The sequence below is a fragment of the Tiliqua scincoides genome, chromosome 1 (genome assembly GCF_035046505.1).
Source record: "Tiliqua scincoides isolate rTilSci1 chromosome 1, rTilSci1.hap2, whole genome shotgun sequence".
NCBI classification, from domain to species: domain Eukaryota; kingdom Metazoa; phylum Chordata; class Lepidosauria; order Squamata; family Scincidae; genus Tiliqua; species Tiliqua scincoides.
Window position 1 is genome coordinate 27,507,096 of NC_089821.1, and position 25,131 is coordinate 27,532,226.

Below are 25,131 nucleotides of genomic sequence, written 5' to 3' on the forward strand. Positions count from 1 at the left end.
AAGGACTTGCAACTCAGTGGAACAACCTCTTTGCATGCAGACAATCCCAAATTCAATTCCTAGCACTTCCCAGTAGGGCAGAGAAAAATTTCTGGCTTAAAACTTGAAGAGGTACTGTCAATCAATGTTGACAAAACTAAGCCAGACTGACCAACAGACTCATGACAATACAGATTCCTATGTTCCTCCACTCATACCTCCATAACCCAGTATGGATTAGCCCTCCTCCTGACAGCAGTCCATCCATACACTTCCTTTCTCAAATTACTCAACTGGTGTACATAGTTGTTGCCTTAGGGATGCATGGCACTTGCATTCTTATCACTACCATTCCAATTATGAGTTGTAGCTTGTAGCTTTTTCAAACTGCAAAAAACCAAGACCCATAAAACCAAACCAAGATCTACCTGTGTGAAAATGCAAAGTAAGAGCTGCCATCTTCTAAAGCAGGGGTGCTCACACTTTTTTGGCTCGAGAGCTACTTTGAAACCCAGCAAGGCCCGGAGATCTACCAGAGTTTTTTTACAATGTTCACACCATCATAACATATAACATTTATGTGTACAATGTATGTTGGTGTACCTTGCATAACCGCATGAGCCAATATTGCACAACACAACATAATTAACTATAAACATTTTTGTAATTACTTGAGTTTACTTTGATGACTTGCACTGAAGTGAATCAGCCATTGATGCATAGCCCGGACAGTAGCTGCTGACAGCCAGCCTCAAGCACACTTCCAAATGTTCATCAGTCATGGTGGAACTTAATGATCTTCATGTAGGAAAAGGCTGACTCTCATAAATAAGTGGAGTCCTTCCTGCCTCAGGTGCTCTTATATCCCTGAGGGCCCTATTGCCTTTAAGTGGCTGCAGCTGTGCAGCACACTCTGCTGGATGCCCAGGCCTTACCCTTAAAGGGGCCACTGCTGACACCACATCTACCTCCTCACCAGATCTTCCTCGATTCCAATACAAGTGGGGGGGGGAGAGCAGATCTCTATACAGACCAGTGCAAAAACAGGGGAAAGGTGCGGGGGAGGGAAGATCTCTATATAGACATCACAGCAAGACCAGTGCAAAACCCCTTGCACACAGAACCAACAGTTGGAAGTTGGGGGGGGGGCAGATCTCCATACATACCAGTGCAAAAACAGGGGAAAGGTAAGTCAGCCCCAGTAGAGTCAACGGGGCTCACTCCCAGGGATGCGTGGACGGGAGAGAAGCCTGCCAGTGGCTCCTCTCCCAGGGAGGAGCCTGCCAGGGGCTCACTCTCTGGGCTTCCTGGACTCACTCCCTGGGCTCACAAGCCTGCCAGGGGCTCACTCCCAGGGATGCGTCAACGGGAGAGAAGCCTGTGAGCGGCTCCCCTCCAGGTCTATTCACAAGTCAGCCCAGTAGAGTCAAAGGGGCTCACTCCCAGGAATGTGTGGATGGGAGAGAAGCCTGCGATCGACTCATTTTGCTCGCAATCGACCAGTCGATCGCGATTGACTTATTGAGCACCCCTGTTCTAAAGCTAGGAATAGTCCGAATATGGTGGTTGGTTTGCTGGAAGGGGAGAAATTTTTCTCTTTTCAGCTAGGAGTAAGTGCAAATCAGTTTCCATAAGTGCCAAGATTAAATGCAGCTTCTAGTAGAAGTAACAAATCAACACTTTTCCAACAGAAGGGATGTTAACAGAAAGCAGCAATATCAAACTGTTGAGAACACCTGGAAATATCTGATGCTTCTAACTACAGAACATTATAAAAAATTATACTACTTGAGTAAGCAAGAACTGGCTAGAACAGAGGCTAGCCTAGCTTGGTATCAAGGAGTGCTTGATTTAATAGAGATTATACAAGCATTTGACCAATAGTTTCCTCCAAGATCATCTGCAACCAATGAAAGCATTTTAACTTGTTCTGATTAAAAATGTTTTATTTTGTGTTTTTAGTTTGCTAGAAACTAATTTTTAGTATCAGCCCAATCAACCTTATCAAAATCAGGGATCAAAAATAGACTGGAGAACACTTGAAGCAAATGCTATTTTTAGCTGTTCTGACTATTCCCTGCCGTAACCCACCAAACTAAGTGCTTGGTTATTCTAGGCAGGCTCTCCTCATGATCCGTTTTTCCCCTGAACACCTGAATGCAGAACACACTCGATTGATTAAAGATTAATACTGCCGCAAAATGTGACAGCTACCTTTTGTCTGAGTGCTTTTGGGGAGGGGGGATATACAGAATGACAGAGAGCTTGCATCAGTATTCCTCTTGGGATCTATAACGTGGAAAGAAAATTGCTATTTCAATTCTCTTTTGTTGCTAAAAATAGCAGCCCCAATTGATTCAAGCAAACAGGGCACCAGCTTAGCAATGCCAAATTTAGAAGCCACTAAAGTCCCTAGGAGTGAACACGAATGCAGTTTAACACATGCCAGCTCATATTTTAACAAGAACAAAGAAGATAAGGATGCAGACTCTGCAAGTTAATAAGACAGCAGCAACAAATTTACATTTACACTGAACAAAAAATCTAGTGCAGAAAATGACAAATATGTGCTGCTAAACATTTTACTTTTCAGACAAGCCACTAAAGTATATTTACAAATTTCATATATTCCCACTTCTCTCCTCCGTCCCAAACCATGAAAGAGTACTGACACATTGGGTGTTATATGGAAAAAGAGTACTGTAGGACATTTAACACACAAAGAAGGAAACACAATACTAAAGAGTATACAGTACACCTTGATGACTCTGATGGAAACATTTAAATGTGGAGATTCCAATTCAAGAAAAATAGTTAAATGGACAAAAAGTTTCAAAATTAGTGAAAGGGAACATATTTCTAGAATCTTATACCACATACACAGTTTGAGAGTGGCATGTGACAAATATGGACAGCTATGCAAGTCTTATTAGACTATATGTTCTAAACATAAAAACCCTGATGAATTAGACCAGGGGTGCCCAAACCCCGGCCCGGGGGCCACTTGCGGCCCTCGGGGGCTCCCAATCAGGCCCTCGGGGAGCCCTCAGTCTCCAATGAGCCTCTGGCCCTCCAGAGACTTGCTGGAGCCTGTAATGGCCCGACGCAACTGCTCTCAGCATTAGAACAACTGTTTCACCTCTTGCCTGAGCTGTGGGACGAGGGCTCCCTCCACTACTTGCTGTTTCACATCTGTGATGCAGCAGTGTCAGTGAAGGAAAGGCTGGTCTTGCTTTGTGCAAGGTCTTTTATATGCCTTGAACTACTGCAAGACCTTCATTCATTCTTATAAGTTCCATCTCTAATAAATTCATTTATGTAAATTTATTCAAATTTTAAATGTAAATTAATTCTTTTTTCCCCCGGCCCCCGACACAGTGTCAGAGAGATGATATGGCCCTCCTGCTAAAATGTTTGGACACCCCTGAATTAGACTGAGGCTTGTCTAGTAGAATGGTCTGTTTTTCCACAATGGCTAGCCAGATACTTCTGGGAAGTCCACTTATAGAACATGAAGGCACCTACCACTGCAATTAGCATTCAGCAGCATACCACTTCTGAATTTGTCTAACCCCCCTTTTTCAAAGCCAGCTTGTATCTAAATCAATATAAGTTATGCATTATACAAAGTAATACCATTGTTAACGGTTGTGATCCATTCCTGGTAAGATGAGCACTGTCTAAAACAGCATGAAAGGAGAGCTATAGGATGCATTACAGGAGTTGACTGACCCTGCGGTACCCAAAATGCATTGCTCCCAGTTAGCATTCATGGCATCAGCTAAGGACTAGAAGTGATAATGTTAATGTTATCATTAAGCAAGTGATGCCCAGAAATAAGCACTTTGTCATTTGCAGTGTATGAATTTTTAGGTGAGAATAGTGGAGACAATATGCAAATTAGTCAAAGTGACTATGGGCCCAATCCTATCCAACTTTCCAGCTCCAGTGTAGCCACAATGCAGGCCCGTGGTAAGGGAACATGTGTTTCCATATCTTAAGACAGCCCTAGTGACTGCCCCTTCACCAGAGGATGCAGCACATACCCCACTAGCATAACTGCACCAGCACCAGAAAATTTGATAAGATTGGGCCCTATATCAGCAACATGATGATGTAGCAAAAGAGGCAAAGGCTACTCTGTGACGTATAATGCAACAACTTCCAGTATGGTTAGGGAAATTTACTTCCCAGTGAGTTAACAGCACAGCAGTGCCTCTCAAAATATAGCCTGTGTTGAACTGGCAATGTTTACATCGGCAAAATAACATTTTGGCTCTCACCTCATCTTTCCCAATCACAGGTGCATCCCAAACTGGAGACATGTTTGCCACCAAACCACTCACCAGAGACAACATAATACAGCAGGTGAGTCCTTGATTATTTAGCTCAGTATAAATTAGCTCCAGTCCATTCTACCACTTGAGCTCCAAATTTCTCAAGTCACCTCTGTCCTCACCTAGGCTCCCTCTTTCTCTTTTCACAGGGGTACTCTTCCTCAGGGGCTCACCTTGCCTTCTTGTTATTTCCATTCTCTCTGATCTGGACTCCTAGCTACCTCTGCACACATCTAGTTCCAGGTACCTTCCTTTGCTGGGGATTGCCAGCTGAGGTGCCCAGATCTCAGCTTCCAAGTCCTGGCAGCACGCTCCACCAAACTGCTTCAGGCTTTTTCCCTTCCATCTCCTACACTCTTCTTAGGCTTTCTTCTCCTCCACCTCCCAGCCCCACATCTGCTTATACTCTTTCCACTTGCTCTTCCAACCTCTAGTACTTTCTCTCCTTTTCTGTCCATTCTGAACTCCTCCACTTCCAGTTCCAGTCTCCACATGTTCCCTCCAACTTCCTTGACCTTTGGTCTATATACCACCTCTGGCTTTCTCCTCTGCCTGCTGAACCTGTTGTCTCTGTATTTCTCCCCACCACTGTACTTTCCCCCCCACATCCTCTGCTGACCTTTTATCTTTCTCATGTGTTTTCCCTCTCGGTCCCTCACCCTCTGTTCTCTTCCTGCTGCTTCACTTTTCTTCTCCCTGGTTCATTCTACAACACACAGGGTAAAAAAAGAGCAGGTTCTTACAGGTTGTAAGATCTGAAGGTGGAGCTGCTTCTTTGCCTTCTTCTCCCTGCACACATTGGCACCTTTTCAGCAGTGCTTCTGCCAAGGCATCACCGCACAGCTCAGCAACTAAGAGATTAAGATGGCAGTCCTAGGAGAGCCCAATTAATATTCAGACCAGTTAAAGAGCTTCCACAGGCCATATCTAGCCCATGGGATGAACGTGTGATATCCTTAAACTACAGACTAGTATAGAAGCTCTCCTACTTAAAAGGTTAGGTACCACTATTATTGGTAGCAAAAATGTCATGAAGTGGGAACAAAGAAGTAATACAGTACACACCACTCTTGATCATATGGTCTTACCTTGAAAAGCAAAATGACAAGGCTTGCTGGAACTGTAAGGAATAAGATGGGGAATATTCAAGACTGGGAGCTGAAGCCATCTATGCATGCATGGCCAGGCATTTTTGTATCCTGAATGTTCTTAAGTAGGGGAGCTTCTGTATAATGAGAGAAGTAGAGAAGATTCCCCATATACTTTCTCTACACCAGCATAACAAATCTCTGCTACATCCCCCTCCTGTTTTACGCTTCCCATGATGCCCCACACACTGCAAATGCAGTGACTTACAATGATGTTATTGCCAGGTACTTCTTGGTTTGGAGTCACTACAGGATGCTACAAATGGAAGTAAGAGGCTTAGGGCAGGCATGAGGGCCTTTCCCACAACACAAAAACCACAGACAAAAGCTCAGCCCACCAGGCTGAGCCTCTTATAGCCATTTGTAGCATCCTGTGCAGTCTTACTGCCAGAGGCCCAAGACACCCAAGGGAGTGCCTTGCAATGCCCCAGGATATTACAATGATGCAGGACACACAGTTTTGGAACCCCTGCCTTAAGGTTTTCTTCTAAATGAACAGAAGGTGATCCATTTCTAGCTTTGAAAATCTCTTTGAGGTAGGCTGGGGTAGAATCCAGAGATCACTGATCTCCGCCTGCCTAGCTGACCCTGCGAGTGGAACAGGAAGCACTTCTGAGAACGCTATCTTTGAGGTCCTGGCTTTAACCGTCCTACCCAATAGCCTAAATTTGGCCTGCAGGACCTTCCAGCTACATTTCCTCATGCATCACATGCAACCACCTGATTTTAGAAATGGGCTATGTCACAATGCCAGATGCAAGGAACAGCACCAGGATGTAGATCTCTTGTTGTCTTGTGTGCTCCCTGAGGCATTTGGTGGGTCATTGTGAGATACTGGAAGCTGGAGTAGATGAGCCTATAGCCTGATCCAGCAGGGCTGTTCTTATGTTCAGATCTCCTTTAAGCAATGCCCAAGAATTACATCACTTTAATAGCATTTTTCAGCATCTGAAATGTACATTGAACTGCACAATCACCCTGATATAGTTCATTACGTAAATCTAATTTAGTAGTAAGATTTATATCTTGCCCTCCGAACCTATTATACCAGTAAAAAAAGTGTGACTACTTCAAGGTTACGCAAAAGGTTCAACCTTAAAATTTAGTCTCGCTGATGGAAGCCCAATACAAACCACTGACACACTGTGCTCCAAGTATCTTCTCTATTATCTTATCCATGTATGAATGCATCTTTAATGTCAATATGCTTTACACAGGGTTGGAGCATATAGATTGTATAATTCTGAATCTAGTTTAAGGCATACAGATTTTTCCTTCCCCTACTTCCAATTCTTTGTACAGTAGAACGGTTCACACATAATAGACAATAAGCAGAGATGCGTAAGCAGCTACGTATAGAAAAAGATGAATGAAGTGTGTGACGCTAGAGATCTGTGTATTGGGGGATTTAATGCATGAATTGAAATCCAAAGTCAGCCTTCCCAGCCCCACCTTGAGTGACTGTTGCAAGGCATAAAATAGAGGAGAGGTAAGAAGAAGAAAAATGTGATCTCTGACACATTTACAAAAACTGATATCCTGTCACCCAGACACTGATGAACATTTTCACAGGATAAAAATGGCAACCTATAGTCTAAAAATAGAACAGCGTATTGCAGACCTGTCTGGTTTGGCTATGCTACTAGAATACAAACACGATTCCTTGCTGCTATGCTGCCACCACCATTTCACAATGAAAAGAAATGTTATTCTATACATTCTAATTGCAAATATACATAGAGCAGTGATATATTAATATGTGCTTACTTTAATTTGATGAAAGAAGCTAGTATAAATCAGAAATATCCAACACTACAAGGGAAAATTTCTCTGCACCTCCCTCACACACCCACTAGAGAACAGATCTCAGTGCTTAGCCCAACAATATATTTTTTTTTAATTGTTTAAGGACTTCGGAATCAGAGGAACGTAGCCTTTGCTAAAACTATTTTTGTCTCTTGTTTATTCATACTGCACCAGTAAGCCAATTTATACAGTGGAGGTTTTACACTTATCATTTATGTCTCTTCCTACAGCAATTTTGATATATAGTACATAAATATATAACAAGCTATCTGATCACTTTTCCACTTATGTCTTACAGCATGGCTTCATGTCAGGTACAGGACACAGAGAAATGAAAAGATTAAAGTTCATTGCACAAAGAAAATTCCTCACTAAAAGCACTTTTTTCCTTAACTAAATGCGACCATCTTCAACAGAGTAAAATCATTTCAGAAGTCAACTGTCTCTCTCATCTCATCTCATCCCACCCCAGTTTTAATGCAAACTCCAAGTCTCAGAGTATGTATGTTGGCTTGCACTAGCATTAGTCTGATGCTAGCCATTTTCCATATTCCTCCTTGCTGCAGTCCCTAATCCTCGCTGCAGTCCTTGCTTGCAATCCCTGAAAAACCATTCCTCAAGTTCAAAGGACACTAGGTCTTCAACCTTTTTGGTGCCACGACCCCAATAAAGTACATGACTGGGGACCCAAGTTGTTGCTGCTCCACTCCTGGGATCCTATGCGCCCCCTCCCCGCCCATTACGCCCTCCCAGCACTGTTCAGAACAACTTCAACACACCTAGTATTACACATTTTAAGTCATTTCTGCCCAACATTGCATATACTCAACAGGGATCAAATTGCAACACACAAGCACATATTAAGACCAGTGTTTCTCAAACTGTGGGTCGGGACCCACTAGGTGGGTCATAAGCCAGTTTCAGGTGGGTCCCCATTCATCAATATTTTATTTTTATTAGACTTTATGCTACCATGGTATATGACTGCCTTTGGGGACCTGTACTTTTAACAAGCTGTTATGTATATTCCTTTAAGAATGATAGTAAATGGGTCTGGAGGTCAGGAGGTCAGGCAGGTCGGGCAGGAGGTCTGGTCTAGAGGGTAGAGCCTCCATTTGCCTGAAGATTAACATCCACAAGGTCGCCAGTTCGAGGACACCGGCACCGTGCGACCTTGGAGCAGCTGACAAGCTGCAGCTGAGCTGTTCCATCTGCTCAGAGCGTGGGAGGATGGAGGCCAGAATGTTAAACCAGATCGGAGTGTAACATCTTGAATATGTAGTGATTCCTGAAAGAGAGAACCTTCTTTCAATTTGTAAAAATCCCTGCGTGGATTTAATAAGCCTGCCTGTGTAAACCGCCTTGAATAAAGTCTTGAATAAAGACCAAGAAAGGCGGTATATAAATACTGTGTATTATTATTATTATTATTATTATTATTATTATTATTATTATTATTCTTACTCCTGGGTAAGTGGGGGTAGGATTGCAGCCTAGGAGTATTAAAAATTTACCTGCTTGATGACATCACTTCCACTGGGTCCTGACAGATTCTCATTCTACAAAGTGGGTCCCAGTGCTAAATGTGTGAGAACCACTGCCCTAAACAATTGGCTGAAAAATAGAGAGAACCTTGATAATATCATAACAGCATACTTGGTTCAAATAACAGTGTTATGGATCACAGAGAAATGACTGTCACATGATGACAAAAACTAAAAATGAAACAATTTCGAAGGCTATTGGAGGAAAAGAATAAAAATTTCCACTGGACACTAAGGTATTATTCACTAAGGGTGTAGTCCTAACCAACTTTCCAGCACTGGCATAGCTGTGTCAGTGGGGCATGTGCTGCATCCAGCAGTTGGCAGACAGGCACAGAGGCCTACTCACGGTAAGGGAATGCTTGTTCCCTTACCTCAAAGTTGCATTGCCCTTACCTCAGTGCTGGAAACTTGATTAGGATTGCACTCTTAGACAGTCAGAAACCCCTACCAACATAAAGTCTGACAGCACCTAAAAAGGACTAGTAACTCTATTGTGCCATAAACTTTTGTAACTTGCACCCTTGTGTAAGGAACAGAACTTCATTTCCAACTTTCAAACTAATACCTACTGATGTTTGGTCATCCCTAGAGAAACAAAATTGTTGAACATTTTGAAGCTGTGGAAAAACACTCACATGCAAATGCAAGGCTCATTTACTCTGGTTTTGCATCAAATCTGAAGGCACTGTGGAGGGAGGGGCTATGACACATAAGCACTTATTTGATGTGCCTCTTCAGCTTTTCTGGAAAAAGAGCCACAATTGTTTAGCTATGATGGACTTCATTTGAACTGGCAAGAAGGAAGGTGAAATGGTTTCTTAAAAATAAGGACTATTAAAGAGCTGGTTTCTGCATGAGAAAGTTCTCAAATATAGTTATAAAAGCTTTCTTCAGCTAGAATTTGAAGCACTTTATTTTCCCTGGAAGAACAAAGAGGAAGTACCTACAGATACTGTACAGACATCGGCATGCCAAGCTTAGCACCCTTCAGTTCCTCTTGTCAAAAAGAAATGTGCACTATTAGACACTGTGCCTGTCACAAGATCCTCTTCTCTTTGGCTCAGTTCCATCTAGTCACTATTCATCCCATTGAGCCCTGCTGCTGACAGGCAGAATACAGGTGCAGCCTATTTATTTAGTTCAGTGACTCGGCTCGATTAAAAAAATGCATTGTGCTAAATTCCATAGAGTTACGCAAATACACTGCAGCCTGACACGTGGGGCTGGAAAGAAACTAAAGCAGCTATTATCAAGCCCCTCCCCTCCGTACTCAGCCCTCCTGTTGCCAGCTGTCCCACTTCCTTCACAGGTGGGATGCTGAGCTTTTAAGAGTCCAGTCCTATGCATTTCTACTCAGAAGTAAGTCCCATTGTAGTCAATGGGGCTTACTCCCAGGAAAGTGTGGAGAGGATTGTAGCCTAAAACTCATGCTTTGCTTGCTGGGAAGGCTTGCTTGTGTTGGTGATCGCCTGCACCATCTCAAGGGGGCGGGGGAATTCAGCAAACACTCCCTGGGTTTTTTAAAGCAATCCCCTCTATTACTAGCGCCCCTGCGTGTGTGTGTGTGCGTGTGTGATAGAGAGCGCACTTCACCTCGCTGCATGTGTTCTGGCTACAAAATCCCCTCTATTACTAGCGCCCGTGTGTGCGTGCGTGTGTGTGTGAGAAAGAGTTTCACCTCACTGCATGTGTTCTGGCTACAGAGGTTTTCCAACCCCTTCCCCTCTTCGCTGGCTCAGGGGCTCCAGGAGTGTTACTGTTCCTTCACAAGGGGAACCTCTTCCATGGCTACTTCCCTACCTGGGCAAGGCGGAGCCTTTTTGTAGTGTTTTGGGCTACCTGGAAACAGCAGGGCAAAGGAAGCAAAGGTGTGTGTGACTTTCAGTTCCCCCATGGATAAAAAAAAATCCGTGGATAAATAGGCATCCTGTACAGCATCCATGGCAGCAGCCTGAACACAAACAGTGAATTAAAAAAAAGGTCAATTCATTACACCTGCGTCACATTACCAATAAAGTCAAGCCAAGGTGGTGGGGGGAGACTTAATTGTGAATAAGCCTGATAATAAAAGCCGCCTCCTTTACAACTTAGGATAGAGCTGTGTCAAAATTCAGGATGTTATTGGTGTTCATCTGTTTGCTGAAACTTGTATAAATAAGGGTATTTGAAAATAGTTTTATTTTTTCAGATTTTTGCAGAAATCAACTTATACACAAGTATATATGGTAAGCTGCTGAAAAATATACAGTATATACAAGCTGAAATTCAAGTAGGTTGAAACACCTAGCTCTTGAGGGGACCAGAGTGACTGCAACTGTGCAAAACATACTCTGCCTATGCAAAACTGCGGACGTAGCAACCCATAATTCAGGGAGGCAGGTACAATTTTGAAATATTGCTTCTGCATTATTCAATACAAATTACTACATACACTTTATACTCATGTGTGTGCATGCGTAAAATGCACAGATGCGTTGAACTGTTTGCTAGAGATGATTATGTAACCTCCATGAAAATTTTGAAAGAAGTGCTACAGTTACATACATTAAAAATAGTGAGGTAATTTCACAAGTTAGCCAACAGAGGATGCTATGTAGCAATGAAACTGAAAGTTTCCTTCTAAAGCCAAGATGCATCATCTCAAAAGGATCAATCAATTTCAGATGAAAATGTTTTGCCAACAGCTTCTTTATTACACCAGAAACCCTTCAAGATTTCCTTAGAAAAACTTCCTAAGGGGCGTGAGAAGAACTGCTAGGTAACAATCAAGGGCATGTAACTACTTAAATGTCCTAAATTACACTTGACCTCTATTAGTACAATGGCATCTATCAAACTACTTCTATTTCCTTGACAGTTAAGAATATCCGTGCCTGCAGGTGCTCAAGATTGCTTCTGCTTATGTTTCCCTGAGGATTTGGGTAGCAAACAATAAGTAGCAGAAAACACACATTTGTAGCAAAAATGTACAAGTGACTATGGCACATGTATGCAAACCTAATTCTACTATAGATTTGTACACAATTTTAGTACCTAGTTTCTCCCCCCCCCCCACACCACATTTTTACAGTCTACTAACTAGGAGCTAAAGATGGAATCAGTGGCATAGCTAGTGGGGCGGTCCACCCCGGGTACCACCCTTGTGGGGTGACACCACAAATGCCCCAACATAGCTAACAACATGGAGGTTCGGCCTAACTCCATCATGCTATATACCGTTGAATGCAGAATTTCCAGTGGAATGCAATGCAAAAAAACCGAGTGGAAATATCTCCTTTCCATCAAAAGTTATGGCCAAAAACTGGAAACAAAAAAATGCATGGAACCCTATGGAAAATGATACCGAGCAATATCGCGCATTTACTCGGAAAGGGCAGGCTGAGAGAAATCCAATGACACCAGAATGGTTCCTACCCAATGAATGAAGCCCCCCAAAAACACCCAAAAAGGAAGTCCATCCCTCCAAGCAGATGAATATATTGAGCCCTATGGAAAGTGAAAGTAAGCCACATGGTCGCATTAACTCGTGAGTAAGCAAACGTGCCTTGGCTCCTGGTCAAGTCAGGCAAAGAGGAATGCAAGGTTAGCTGCATGGTCCCAATCTGATGAAAGTGGAGTTCAACAAATGCTTCAGAAGGCAGCACCCCCCCCCCAAAGAATATAACAGGCTTCAGCTAGTAAGATCCATTTTATCTGTTTTTAGACTTGTAAAGCCAGGTGGGTCCTGATAGTGCTATGCTTGAAATATAAGCATTTATACTGAACTGGGCACTGGGGAGGGCTAAAAATCTCACTGATATTTTTTTTTTGGGGGGGGGGGGTTTCTTGCAGGCAGGCTACAGAGAAAATTCACTTGGTGGAACAGGGCTGGCTTCCCCTTATGGGCAGGACTGGTCTAGAGGGTAGAGCCTCAGTTAGCCCAAAGATAACATCAGAAGGTCATCAGTTTGAGGACACCGGCAGCTCCCTGAACGGCTGAGAATGGTGAGACCTTGAAGCAGCTGACAACAACAACAGCTATGTATTTATATACCGCCTTTCTGGTCACTGGATTACTCCTTCGACTTTATTCAAGGCAGTTTACATAGGCAGGCATTTCTAAATCCCTCAAGGGGATTTTTACAATCATAAATGTTCTCTCTTTCAAGAACCAACAACATTTCAGAATGGATCTTCCTGGTTTGGTCTCACTTCTGGCCTCCAGTTCTCCCATGCAGGCTGGCAAGCAGCTCCATCTCTCACATGGAGGGCAGCCAAGACGCTTCTTGCTCACACCAAGAGTAGGTGGAATCACTCAGCTCAGCTTGTCAGCTGCTTCAAGGCCTTCAAGGACAACTTTTCATCCAACTCCATTTCTGGTCTACATTCTTCTAATTCTTTCCTTCTCAATTTCGCTTCCTCCCTTTCTTATCTTGTCTTTCATCACTGTACTCAATAAGTTCTCCGCTTTCATTGCTGAAGTTATATTATATATGTGTCTGATATTGAAAAAACATACCTTCTGGAGAAAGCCATCTGTATGGTATTTGCTTTTCTCTTAAAAACTGCCAGGTTTGCATATTCTTTTCTCTTCTTCCTCACTCTCCATGGAACATGTCTCAAAATGTTGACTTTATCATCCACTGTCCATTCCTTTTCCTGTGAGCCCTTCAGTAATTTATCTCTGTAAAAGGTTCTGATGAATTTCACATGGATTTTTCTTGGTAATTTGTGTTTTTTCAGGTAAGAAGTGCTCACTCTTCTCACAGAGTCCAATTCTTTAGATATCTCCTCCATTGTGTATCAATCCAATCTGATATTAATCTGACAATCCATTGCGATGTATCTTCTCCTTTCTCCTCTGGTATATTTTGTATCCTCACCACTTGAGCTGCACTATACATCTGAATTTCCATTAACATTGTCTCTGCATCGTGCTGATTCACTTCCATCTCCGATATTTTAGCTTGATCTTCTCTTATCTTTTGTCCCAATCTCTCAATCTTTTATTTTCTTTGGATGTAATTTTCACCTCCATCAGTTGTCCAGTAAGATCATCTTATCATTTAGTTAAAGCATCCACACTAGCTTAAGTTTGTACAGATTGGTTTGTTAGTTGCTGTAACATTGCCAACAGTTTTTCTATGTTGTCTTGCACAGTCTGTTTCCAGTCTTTCCCTTTCAGTTCCCCTTGTACTAATTTTCCAAGTCCCAGCTCGGATGCTGGCGAGCCTCAGACTTTCACTGTTTTGCCTGCCATCTTCATTCTTCCTTCTTTCTGCTCACAATGTTCTTTAAGGCCACTAGATGTCCTCAGGGTATTATCTTCCTTGCTTCAATTATAAACACAAATCCAGTTCTTGCAATGTCTTTTAAAATCCACTAGATGTCACTGGTGCACTGTTATTTATATTTCTCTTATCTTGTTTATACTTGTGGCCTTGGCAACACCATTCCTCCATCCGCAGAAATGTCAAACATCCAGTCGCTCCTTCAAGCACTCCCAAATGATAGTAATAAACCAATGCAATAAATGCTCCAATACACAAACTTTTCAAGGACAGTTAATTTGTAATCCACTGAAATTCAAAGTTGTAGTTATATTTTCATATATCCATAACAAACTTGGTAAATCGCTTCTACGATTTCTCCTCACACCGATATACAGTTGGGGAAGAAACCTTCCCCCCCCCTCTTCTCACAGCAAGAAAACAAATCAGGCAATCAAATTATTCAGTCCATGCCAGGCATACACAAACAGAATAACACTTACTTAAGTCTTTCAACGTCTTTCCCTGCTGGGGCCTTCAGTTTGATTTCAAAATGAATTCTTCGCCATTGCTGCCATGATGGCAGAATCTCCTGGGAAAGGCTCCCTGGCCAGGCTTTATCTCTTTAGGAATCACATGGAGGAGTTTGTCTCTCCTGACAAACAATCCTCAGATCTCAGGTCCACAGTTTTTGGAAAAACAGAGTGCCTTTCAAGAGCTCGAGAAAGACACGTCTGCTCAGCTGCTGGCTGCCCTCTTCCTCCCCCCCCTCCCGCTAGTGGGGAAATATTCGCTGCATTTATTTTCTGTCCATTATTATTTATTTCAATCCTGAGCTGCTTAGATAAAGGGTAGTATAAAAATGTGAATGAATGAATTAACAGTTAATAATGAATAAATTAATTATGTCATATGGGGTGACAAAAATGTATGGGCCCTGGGTGTCAAATGACCTAGCTACACCACTGGATGGAATACATAAAACTGTCCCATTTAAGAACAACCCAGTACAGATCGGTGTCTGACCATGTCTGTCAGATGCACCACTATGAATGAAGCCAGCACTTGTACAGGGGTCCCTGTTAAATGCCTCCCTGCATTTAAATTCTTTACAACAGTGTTTCTCAAACTATGAGTCAGGACCCACTAGGTGGGTTGCAAGCCAATCTCAGGTGGGTCCCCATTCATTTCAATATTTTAGTTTTGATACAGCCGACTTAATGCTACCATGGCATGTGACTGCATTTGGGGATATGTTACAGACCTGTACTTTTAACAGGTTATTATGTATATGCTTTTAACAATGATAGTCAATGGGACCAACTCCTGGGTAAGTGTGGATAGCATTGCAGTTTAGGATTATTAAAAATTTCCTGCTTGACTATGTCACTTCCTGTCATGACATCACTTCCAATGGGTCCTGACAAATTCTCATTCTAAAAAGTAGGTCCTGGTGCTAAAAGTTGAAACACTGATTTATACTTATAGCCTCCCCTCATCATCTTCTTCATGCAAGCTCTTAAAGGGGCATCCCCAACGGTTAGATTTTGCAGTTGCTGGGTTTGCACACTTCCTTCTCCTCCCCGTACTCTCCAAATTCTTTTAAGAGACACCATAGTTTATTACAGTACTGTACTATTTATTTTGGCATCAACATTGTACTCATTAACTAGAACAGAGAAAGTAACCCCTCCCAACCAATTTGCTTCACTTGCATTCCTGTTTGCTTCACTCCTGTGTTACCTTTGGTGCTTTGTGTAATGGCAACAGAGGCAATGCTGGGCTGTCAGCATTCCCTCCACCAGAGGTGGTGGTGGTGGCAGTGATGGGCACAGAGAGGAAGGTGGGGAGGGTTTACCTCTCACTCAGCATCCACCCTGCCTCTTGGGAGCCCAACATTCCCTCTGTAGCCATCAGAGAAATCAACAGCATTGTTGAATGCCAACAGATAAGCCCCCTAATTACATTGTTCCCTCAGTGTACAGTGATGCAGCCATCACTTCTTCTAAGAGCCAAGGAGGGAATGCTGGTCCCAGAATTCCCTTAACTTGCCATTAAAGCAGGCAGTGGCATTGCATGCCAGGAGAGAGAGAGAGAGAGAGAGAGAGAGAGAGAGAGAGGTAAGCTCCCCCCATCCTTCTCTCACGTAGTACAGCAAGCGAAGAGGTTGGAGCCAGTCTGGACTCCATGGAGGCATCTGATTAAAGGAGGTAACAGGTGGGTGCAGTGTACCACCACCAATGGATGTACAAACAGTTCATTAACCTCTATTTACATTATTTCTTATAAGTTATTTCACTACGAGTCCAAGCTCTCAGGGTCCTAATCTCAATTTATAGAGGAAATCCTCAACATAGTCAGCTCTAGTATCAGGATTTAGGCCCATGTTTGTTCCTGCACACATTCAACCTGCTGTACAAGCTGAAAGCTTTAGCTTTCTCCTTGACTCCTTTCTGTCCTTGACCTCCAACACTGAGGCTGTTGCCAAATAATGCCACTTCCCCCTATACAGGACAGAATACAGCAGTCTCTATTGCTGCCCCCTCAGCAAAACTGTAGTTCACACCCTAGTCATGTCTCATCTTGACTACTGAAGCCTTCTCCCAGCTGGTCTTCCCCTGGGTCATCTTGATTCCCCTCAACCCAAATGAGTGCTCTGCTTTCAAAAATCCATCACAACACAACCTCCCTTCCTGTAACCTAAGGTGGAAGCAAAAGTACACCTGATCACATCATGACACTGGATAGAGGGGGTTGACAAAGAGTGATGGGGGTTATGATGCTTAGTGCTTTACCTCAGCCATGGTTTTGATGCCAATCACATCCCCTGTACTTTTTTAGATTAAACTTTCATTGATCAATATTTTCTGAGAACTAAACATCAATTTAGCTTAAAAATAGCACATTCTGGGGATGTGATTTGAATAAAAATTAAAGTGGGGCAAAGTACTAACATGCATCTCTCGTTTTGTCCTTTTAAACCCATTCAAACCAGTTCTTGGATTGCCACCCCAAAAGGCAAGACAAATATTTGTCCTCTTATGTGATAGGGCTTCAAATTTTCCTCACAGAACATTCATTTTCCAGCCCCCCCCCCCGACCTTCTCTCCAAGGACTTGCCCTGTGGAGTGCATCCTTAACCAATTACTCCCAGCGAAGGAAATAGGAAGAACTCCCTTTTCATGGTTGAAAAGATCCCATGTGAAGAACTGGCTTCCAACAACACACACATGATTATTTAAAGCCCTCCAGGTTGTGTTGTAGACCCTATTAGTTGATCCTCATCCACAAATCATAGGAGCTGGATCACAGTATACAGTATCCCACTAGTTGGAGTATTTACTCCAAAGTCACCCTCCTCAAATGTTTATGCAACTTCAACTGCCATGTTTATTTCCAGTTCCTGGAAGACTTATGGAACAATACAGACAATATATCATTAAGCACACACTTTAAGACATAGGGCATTTACAGTAACTTGAATAATTTGAGCATTCTGAAACAGGAACTCTATACAGCAGAGACAAGCTTCAGTTCTGAAAGTTACTTTTTCCAGAATATGGCAATACTGAACAGTGCTGAGCCACAGCCAGCTGAGCATGCAGAGAGTTTGAACTATAGGTCTACACCCAGATTACTTTGGTGGTTTTATATTCCAACAAAACATAGCTAAGGATTCTGACATACAAAGAGTCAACTACAGTACCAAGGACTCTACAGCTAAAATGCTACACACTGAATGTTGCCTGGAAGACTATAGGAAGCCAGTGTGAAAACTGAAGTAGAAATCCTGAATGTGCTTCTAGCAATTCAACCAGCCAGAACAAACAAGCTGTGCTGAAAAATGGTAGTGCCACATAAAATACAGACATCAGTTTAAACATAAATCACTTTACAGTCTAAACATACAAAAATCTGCCTTTTCCTAGAAACAAGTTTCTTCTGCAGTTGTCACCGAAGTATTTGGCATGATCCAAACATCAAGACAGAATCGGGATGCTTCATTTTGTTATATTCACATGGAAGAGTTACAATGTTAGTCATAAGCCTATATGGACATTAGTCTTGGGACGATACACAAGACAAGTGATCACTGAGATTCTTAACCATCCTAACTAATGAAATCAAGATAAATCTTGCCCATTGTGGAAAAAGTGAACCTGATTCTTTAATCATGTATTTGTGTTATATCCAGGCTCAATAAGCACCAACCAGAAATTCCACAGACTCATGGTCCAGTCTCCCAGCAAGGTTTTTCACAGATGCTACATGCTTCCAAGTGCTGAGCAGACACTCTTGTGCACTCTCCTCTCTTCTTGTCACCTGGAAGAAGGGGATTCAAACACCTTTTCATACACAACAGTAAGAATTCCTATATTCAGTAAGTATTCCTATACCCTGCTGAAATGCAGAGGTGAACGAACCCAAGATAGGTAGGTGGGTCAGCTCACCTCATCAAGTGGATACTTGTTTCAAGTTCTACAGAAGTGGACATCTGAAGCTCAAACTGATCCAACCCAACATCACTTTTCTTGGCTCTTCCTTAACCCCATAAAACTTACTGAAGCAGAAGCCAACAACCACCACAGTGCTTCTGACACTACTCCATAGAAAAGCACAGGAGCTTCTCTTGTACAATGAGAATATGGGGAACCAATCAGAGAGAAGTCTAACTACTCTCTCATGTGTGTCAACTTTTTCACCCCATTTCACCATAACTATGTCTGAGAGTTGATTTCCAGAGTAGGTGTTTCGAGGATGGGCATGGTCACATGGATCCTAAACAAATACTTTGTTTCTAAACTGTGCCTCCTTATGATAGAACATCATGATGGAAAATCTGGGTTGTTTTCTCTGATGTTGAGATGGCCATATAGGATATAGAGAAGAAAGTTTTTCTGGGCTTGTGTCAATACTATTCTGTAAAAAAAATTGTGGCAGAGGCAGTTTTAAGGTGTACATTAAACTCCTGAATTTGCATGGATATTTAATATTTTTCCAGGATGATTTACTGGCCCTTCTAATCTTTCATCATAACCTACAACTGATAATTACTTGTTTTATCATACCCGTGAGAATACTATTTCCCCTGGGGATAAGAATAGGCCCTCAGTTTGGCTGTACTTGTCATAAGAGGTGAGTAAACAGCCACTGGGTAGATGGGACTCATTAGCCTGGGAAGGCAGCTCATCTGAGAGAAGGAAAACTCTGATCCCAAACCTCCACTGCCTTGTGGCTATACCTAGTTATGGAAAAGGCTTCAGAAGTCAACCTCGAGGCAAAATCCGGAGCCGGAGTCCCTGAGGCAGTTCATGGCTGAACACAGTCACATTCTGGCAACTCCTGCGACACTGCTGGAACCAACCGCATTGGCCTCTGCCTTTCCATTGGACCACTTCAGCGACATGGGGAGGGGCAATCTGCTGCACGGGAAACAGTCTATCCTCCATATCTACTGGATAAGAGGCACTTTTTCAAATGGGTGCTCCTCTTTTATTTCGCAGAGGAAGAGTAACTGGCCCTCCTCACTCCAGCAGTATTTTTTCTAGTGGCTGCCTACTGGTGTTTTGCATCTTTTTAGATTGTGAGCCCTTTGGGGACAGGAAACCATTAGTTATGTGGTTTTTCTCTGTAAACCACTTTGTGAACTTCTCATTGAAAAGCGGTGTATAAGTACTATTATTATTACTACTACTACTACCCAGGCTTCGCGCACTGCAGAGGACACTGTTCCAGAACCACCATTCAGAGCGCAATACCATAGCCTTCCAAGGCTGAAGGATGCCAACATGGAGAATACTGGAGTGTGATCATTCTTAAATAAGATGGCCATACTTTCCTATAGGCTTCCTCTGCCACTTCTGGCTCCTAGATCCAAAACAAACTTGTCAAGTCCTGTGTTATGTTCTCCATTCGGCAAGTATATTACTTGCACAAATTCAAGGATACACATTCAGCAAAAAACACAATAGTTCAAATAGTACAAAGTGATTGTGCCCACCATTCTACTTACTCATTATACGCCCTGGAGCAAGCCTGAAACAGGAGAATGAAAATGCTGTTCCCTCAGTTGCCATAGTTCCTATGTGTCTAACATACACTGATTTTAGTTCTTAGAGAAGTATGTATTCTTCAGATTTAAGGTAGCGTTGACTATTAACACTATCAACTGCAGAGGAAAAACTGGAAGGTGGAGTGGGGACAGTAAGATGACGACAACATATACATAAACTGACATCAGGGATATGCAGCAATGCAACCAACTCTGTGGAATACTTCATAGTATTCAGAATGACAACATTCCAAAATACACTGAAGGGCACAAGAAAGACTCTTTCCAAACTGGACAAATGGCCAATAAAATAACAAATGAGACTCAATGTGAGCAAATGTAAGATGCACACTGGATTAAAATATACTTAATATAGCAACAGCACCAGAACTTGCTCAAATAAGAACATAAGAACAGCCCCACTGGATCAGGCCATAGGCCCATCTAGTCCAGCTTCCTGTATCTCACAGCGGCCCACCAAATGCCCCAGGGAGCACACCAGATAACAAGAGACCTCATCCTGGTGCCCTCCCCTACATCTGGCATTCTGACTTAACCCATTTCTAAAATCAGGAGGTTGCGCATACACATCATGGCTTGTACCCCATAATGGATTTTTCCTCCAGAAACTCGTCCAATCCCTTTTTAAAGGCGTCTAGGCTAGACGCCAGCACCACATCCTGTGGCAAGGAGTTCCACAGACCGACCACACGCTGAGTAAAGAAATATTCTCTTTTGTCTGTCCTAACCCGCCCAACACTCAATTTTAGTGGACGTCCCCTGGTTCTGGTATTATGTTCAAAGATCTTGGGATTATGTTTGATAAACTAAAAGCATCAGAGCGCATGGCAGTGAAAATGCAAATGTGAGAATGTATAACTTACTACAGTCACACAAAAACACAACAGGTTGTAAATGACTCCAAGGTATCTTTTTTCCTATACTCTACAAGTGGGAACAGCTAGAAGTGGTAACTGCTGTAGCATGCTATATCTGTACTAGTCATGTTCTTCCAAAATTCCTAAACTCTTGTACTGTACTTGTTAGACACCTAAAGCCAGATCTCCTAATCAGAGGCAATTCTAAAAGAAAATGTAGTGATAATTATACCATAGATCTTAGATCTATACGATACAAGGACATCTGCGAGAGGGATCTGAAGGCCTTAGGAATGGACCTCAACAAGTGGGAAACCCTGGCCTCTGAGCGGCCTGCTTGGAGGCAGGCTGTGCAGCATGGCCTTTCCCAGTTTGAAGAGACACTTGGCCAACAGTCTGAGGCAAAGAGGCAAATAAGGAAGGCCCATAGCCAGGGAGACAGACCAGGGACAGACTGCACTTGCTCCTGGTGTGGAAGGGATTGTCACTCCCGGATTGGCCTTTTCAGCCACACTAGACGCTGTGCCAGAACCACCTTTCAGAGCACGATACCATAGTCTTTCGAGACTGAAGGTTGCCAATATATAATATATAGATCTTAGAAGACAGATTTGCTTCAAAATGGTGAAAAAAGATAGAGGACCATGGAGATCCTTCCTTTGGTTCCACTTCAGCTTCTTTATCATCACTAGTTTATACTGGAAGTACAAACCAACTTTTTTTTTTTTAAAGTCTGTGGTGTAGTACACAAGTATTACAAAACATTCTAGTATCTAGAACAAAGGTAGCAAGGATTACGCAATGAAAAAGTGTGTGTGATTGAGAAACTATTGCATTAGTACTTAATTAGTACCTTCATTGCACAAGAAGAGTATAGATATGGGCTCTACAGTAGTCCTCAAGCCAGGAAGGCAAAGCAATCCTCTTTATTAAAACACTAATTACAACAGCTGCCAATACTGGGGAAGGATGCATATATTGTGAAAAAGGCCTCACAAGACATTATAGAGTAATAAAAAGGCATGGGGCTTGCATTATATCCTAGAAAATATTAGATTCAAACATCTAGCAATGGCATATTTCTATATGAAAAAGAGCTGGCTCAGCAACATTTACTTTTAAAAAACCTTTTAAGATAGGGATGCAAGTTATTCAGAAGTTTACAATGAATAACTTGCAAAACATTAACTGTTAGGATACTAGCAGTACATAGTACTGTAGTTGATTTAAAGATTGTTCTACACACTGATCTCACCTAAAGAAGCATGTACGCACCTCCCACCCCCCATTATTTAATCCCTTATCTTTACAGATTCTAAACTTCCACATAGTAACCAGGTGTCCTCTTTTTCTAGCCTCATGTCCTGGAGAAGAACTTAATTGTTCTTTTCCCTGTGAGCAGGCCCCTGCAGGCAACGCATAGCCTTCTTATAATTAATAAATTATATGTTATACAGCTTTAAATTTTACTAGTAACAGTGTTTAAATTAAGCACATGGAATCAACAAGAGTGTTTTTAGCTTTTATTTTGTCATGTCCTACATTTTTGTATGTCCATTTTGGGGTGTCTTGTCCTCTTTGGCAGTTATGACAAATGGTCCCCCCAATACCACACCATGACACTACACACCACACTATTACACTTGAGATCCTACCCTTTTATTCCCCCACATCATTTAATCCAAAGTACTTATTGCTTTTTAACTCCCACGCCATGACCCTATGTACCACACTACTGCATTTGAAATCTTGTTCTTTTTACTAAAAGTTGTATAGAGTGGACGACACTCCAACAATCAATGCAATTCAGGTCAGAACTGCAATAAAAAAGCAAGCTTTATGAATGGAAAACCCTTTTCTTTTCCTCCTGAGAAATATTCCAATTTCAAGTATGAAAGAGGACTGAAAAGTTGCCAGAGTAGCATAGTTAAGGTTACAACCCTATCCACTCTTACTTGAAAGTAAGCCCCGTTTTTCTTTTACTCCTCCTCTTCTTTTGCCTTTATTATTATTACAAACAAACAAAATTAAAAAGACAGATAAAAAACCAAGTAATACTGACTATAAGTAAATCAGACCTTACTTCTGATTAGACATGCACAGGCTCAGGCTCCAAAACCACAATACTATCCACTCTTACATGGAAGTAAGCCCCACTGACTATAAGGAACCTTACTTCTGAGTTGACACTCATAGGGCTGAATTTTAAGGCTACAATCCTACACACTTCTACTTGAAAGTAAGCCCCACTGACTATAAGGACCTGAGTAGACATGCACAGGCTCGTGCACCAAGGCTACAATCCTATCCACTCTTACTTGGAAGTAAGCCACATTGACACCAAGGAACCCTATTTCTGAGTAGACACGCACAGGATTGCAACTCTCTTATCAGCAGGCTGCCACAGGAAGGAGCAGCCAAAGGGGAGCGAGTCCAGCAAGCCACTAAGCCATGATGGGCAAGGTGAGGGGGAGAGGAGAAAAGGAGGGGCTCCGGCTAGGAAGAGGAAAAGGCAGTGGCAGGATGGGGGGCACAGGGCAGAAGGCTCTTAGGCTTCGAAGCGGAGCCACAGAGGCAGGGAGGGAGGCTGGGGGCAGCCGAGCAGGGACTGCCCCAGAACAGGAGGCCTCGAAGCCCCGGAGCAGGCGACCGAGGCCCAGCTGCGGAGCCCGGGCGCAGGGGAGGCACACACTCACCTGCCCAGGCGCCCAGGTGCGGGCCCACCCGCTTCCGGTTATCCACCACCCACAGACGGACATAGCGCACAGCGCGCGTCACGTAGAGGTAGACTTCGTAAGCGACGACCAGCACTCCGACCCAGTAAAAGATGCTGGCGCCCGGAAACGAAAACAAGCCAGAGGCCTCCATCAAGGCAGCGACACTACCCCTCCAAACACCACCTCGGGACTGAATCCTGCCGGCTTCCACCGCTCCAGTCCAAGGGGAAGCCACGCCCCCGCAGCGCGGTCATTGGCCAGCACCCGCCTCGCTCAAGGCTCACGCGCACTTCCCATTGGGGCACACGGGCTTAGAGAGCCCTATGGGAAAAGGGCTCGTTCAGACCCTCCCCCCGCCTTTCTCCGGCAGCTTAGCCCCGCCCTTCCCGAAGGCACGTGGGTTCTACACCCCGCGTGGACCGCGCTCTGCTCCTATTGGCTGAGGCGCTCCTCATTCATTCTGAGGCTAAGTTGTGACTTCAGTAGTGAAAGTTTGGAGAGGGTGAATGGAAGGCGTGGGAAAAGGAGGCAGCTCAGGTCTTGGAGGCTCATCGTCCTGCAGGGACGCGTGGTGGGTGGGTGAGGCAGAGCCTCCCCACCGGAGTCCTCCGAAAGCGGTGGGTGGGAGGCAGGTGAGGCAGAGCCTCCCCGCTGGAGTCCTTCGAAAGCGGTGGGTGGGGAGGCAAGTGGAAAAGAAAAGTGTTTTCCATTCTTATAAAGCTTGCCTTTTTATTGCAATTCTGTCCAAAATTGCATTGATTGTTGGAGTGGTGTCTGCTCTAGACAACTTTTAGTAAAAACAACAGGATTTCCAGTGCAGTAGTGTAGCAGCTACCACGTTTTCCAGACTCACAAAGAGAGTCTGGCCCAACAAGAAGCTGATGGAACATACCAAGATCCAGGTCTACAGAGCTTGCGTCCTGAGTACACTTCTGTACTGCAACGAGTCATGGACTCTTCGCTCACAACAGGAGAGGAAACTGAATGCTTTCCACATGCGCTGCCTCCGACGCATCCTCGGCATCACCTGGCAGGACAAAGTTCCAAACAACACAGTCCTGGAATGAGCTGGAATCCCTAGCATGTATGCACTGCTGAAACAGAGACGCCTGCGTTGGCTCGGTCATGTCGTGAGAATGGATGATGGCCGGATCCCAAAGGATCTCCTCTATGGAGAACTCGTGCAAGGAAAGCGCCCTACAGGTAGACCACAGCTGCCATACAAGGACATCTGCAAGAGGGATCTGAAGGCCTTAGGAGTGGACCTCAACAGGTGGGAAACCCTGGCCTCTGAGCGGCCTGCTTGGAGGCAGGCTGTGCAGCATGGCCTTTCCCAGTTTGAAGAGACACTTGGCCAACAGTCTGAGGCAAAGAGGCAAATAAGGAAGGCCCATAGCCAGGGAGACAGACCAGGGACA

The 25,131-nt window shown here is 43.4% G+C and overlaps 1 protein-coding gene across 1 annotated transcript in view; it reads right to left on the reverse strand.

Annotated features, from left to right (window-relative positions):
* The window catches only part of HSD17B12 (hydroxysteroid 17-beta dehydrogenase 12), an 84,246-nt gene extending 60,356 nt beyond the window's left edge, over window positions 1–23,890 (reverse strand). The window contains exon 1 of the mRNA XM_066632098.1: window positions 23,693–23,890. Within this exon, the coding sequence (XP_066488195.1) occupies window positions 23,693–23,864 (172 nt within the window). The 5' untranslated portion in view covers window positions 23,865–23,890. The remainder of the gene's footprint in view (window positions 1–23,692) is intronic.
* Between the last annotated feature and the right edge of the window lie 1,241 nt (window positions 23,891–25,131).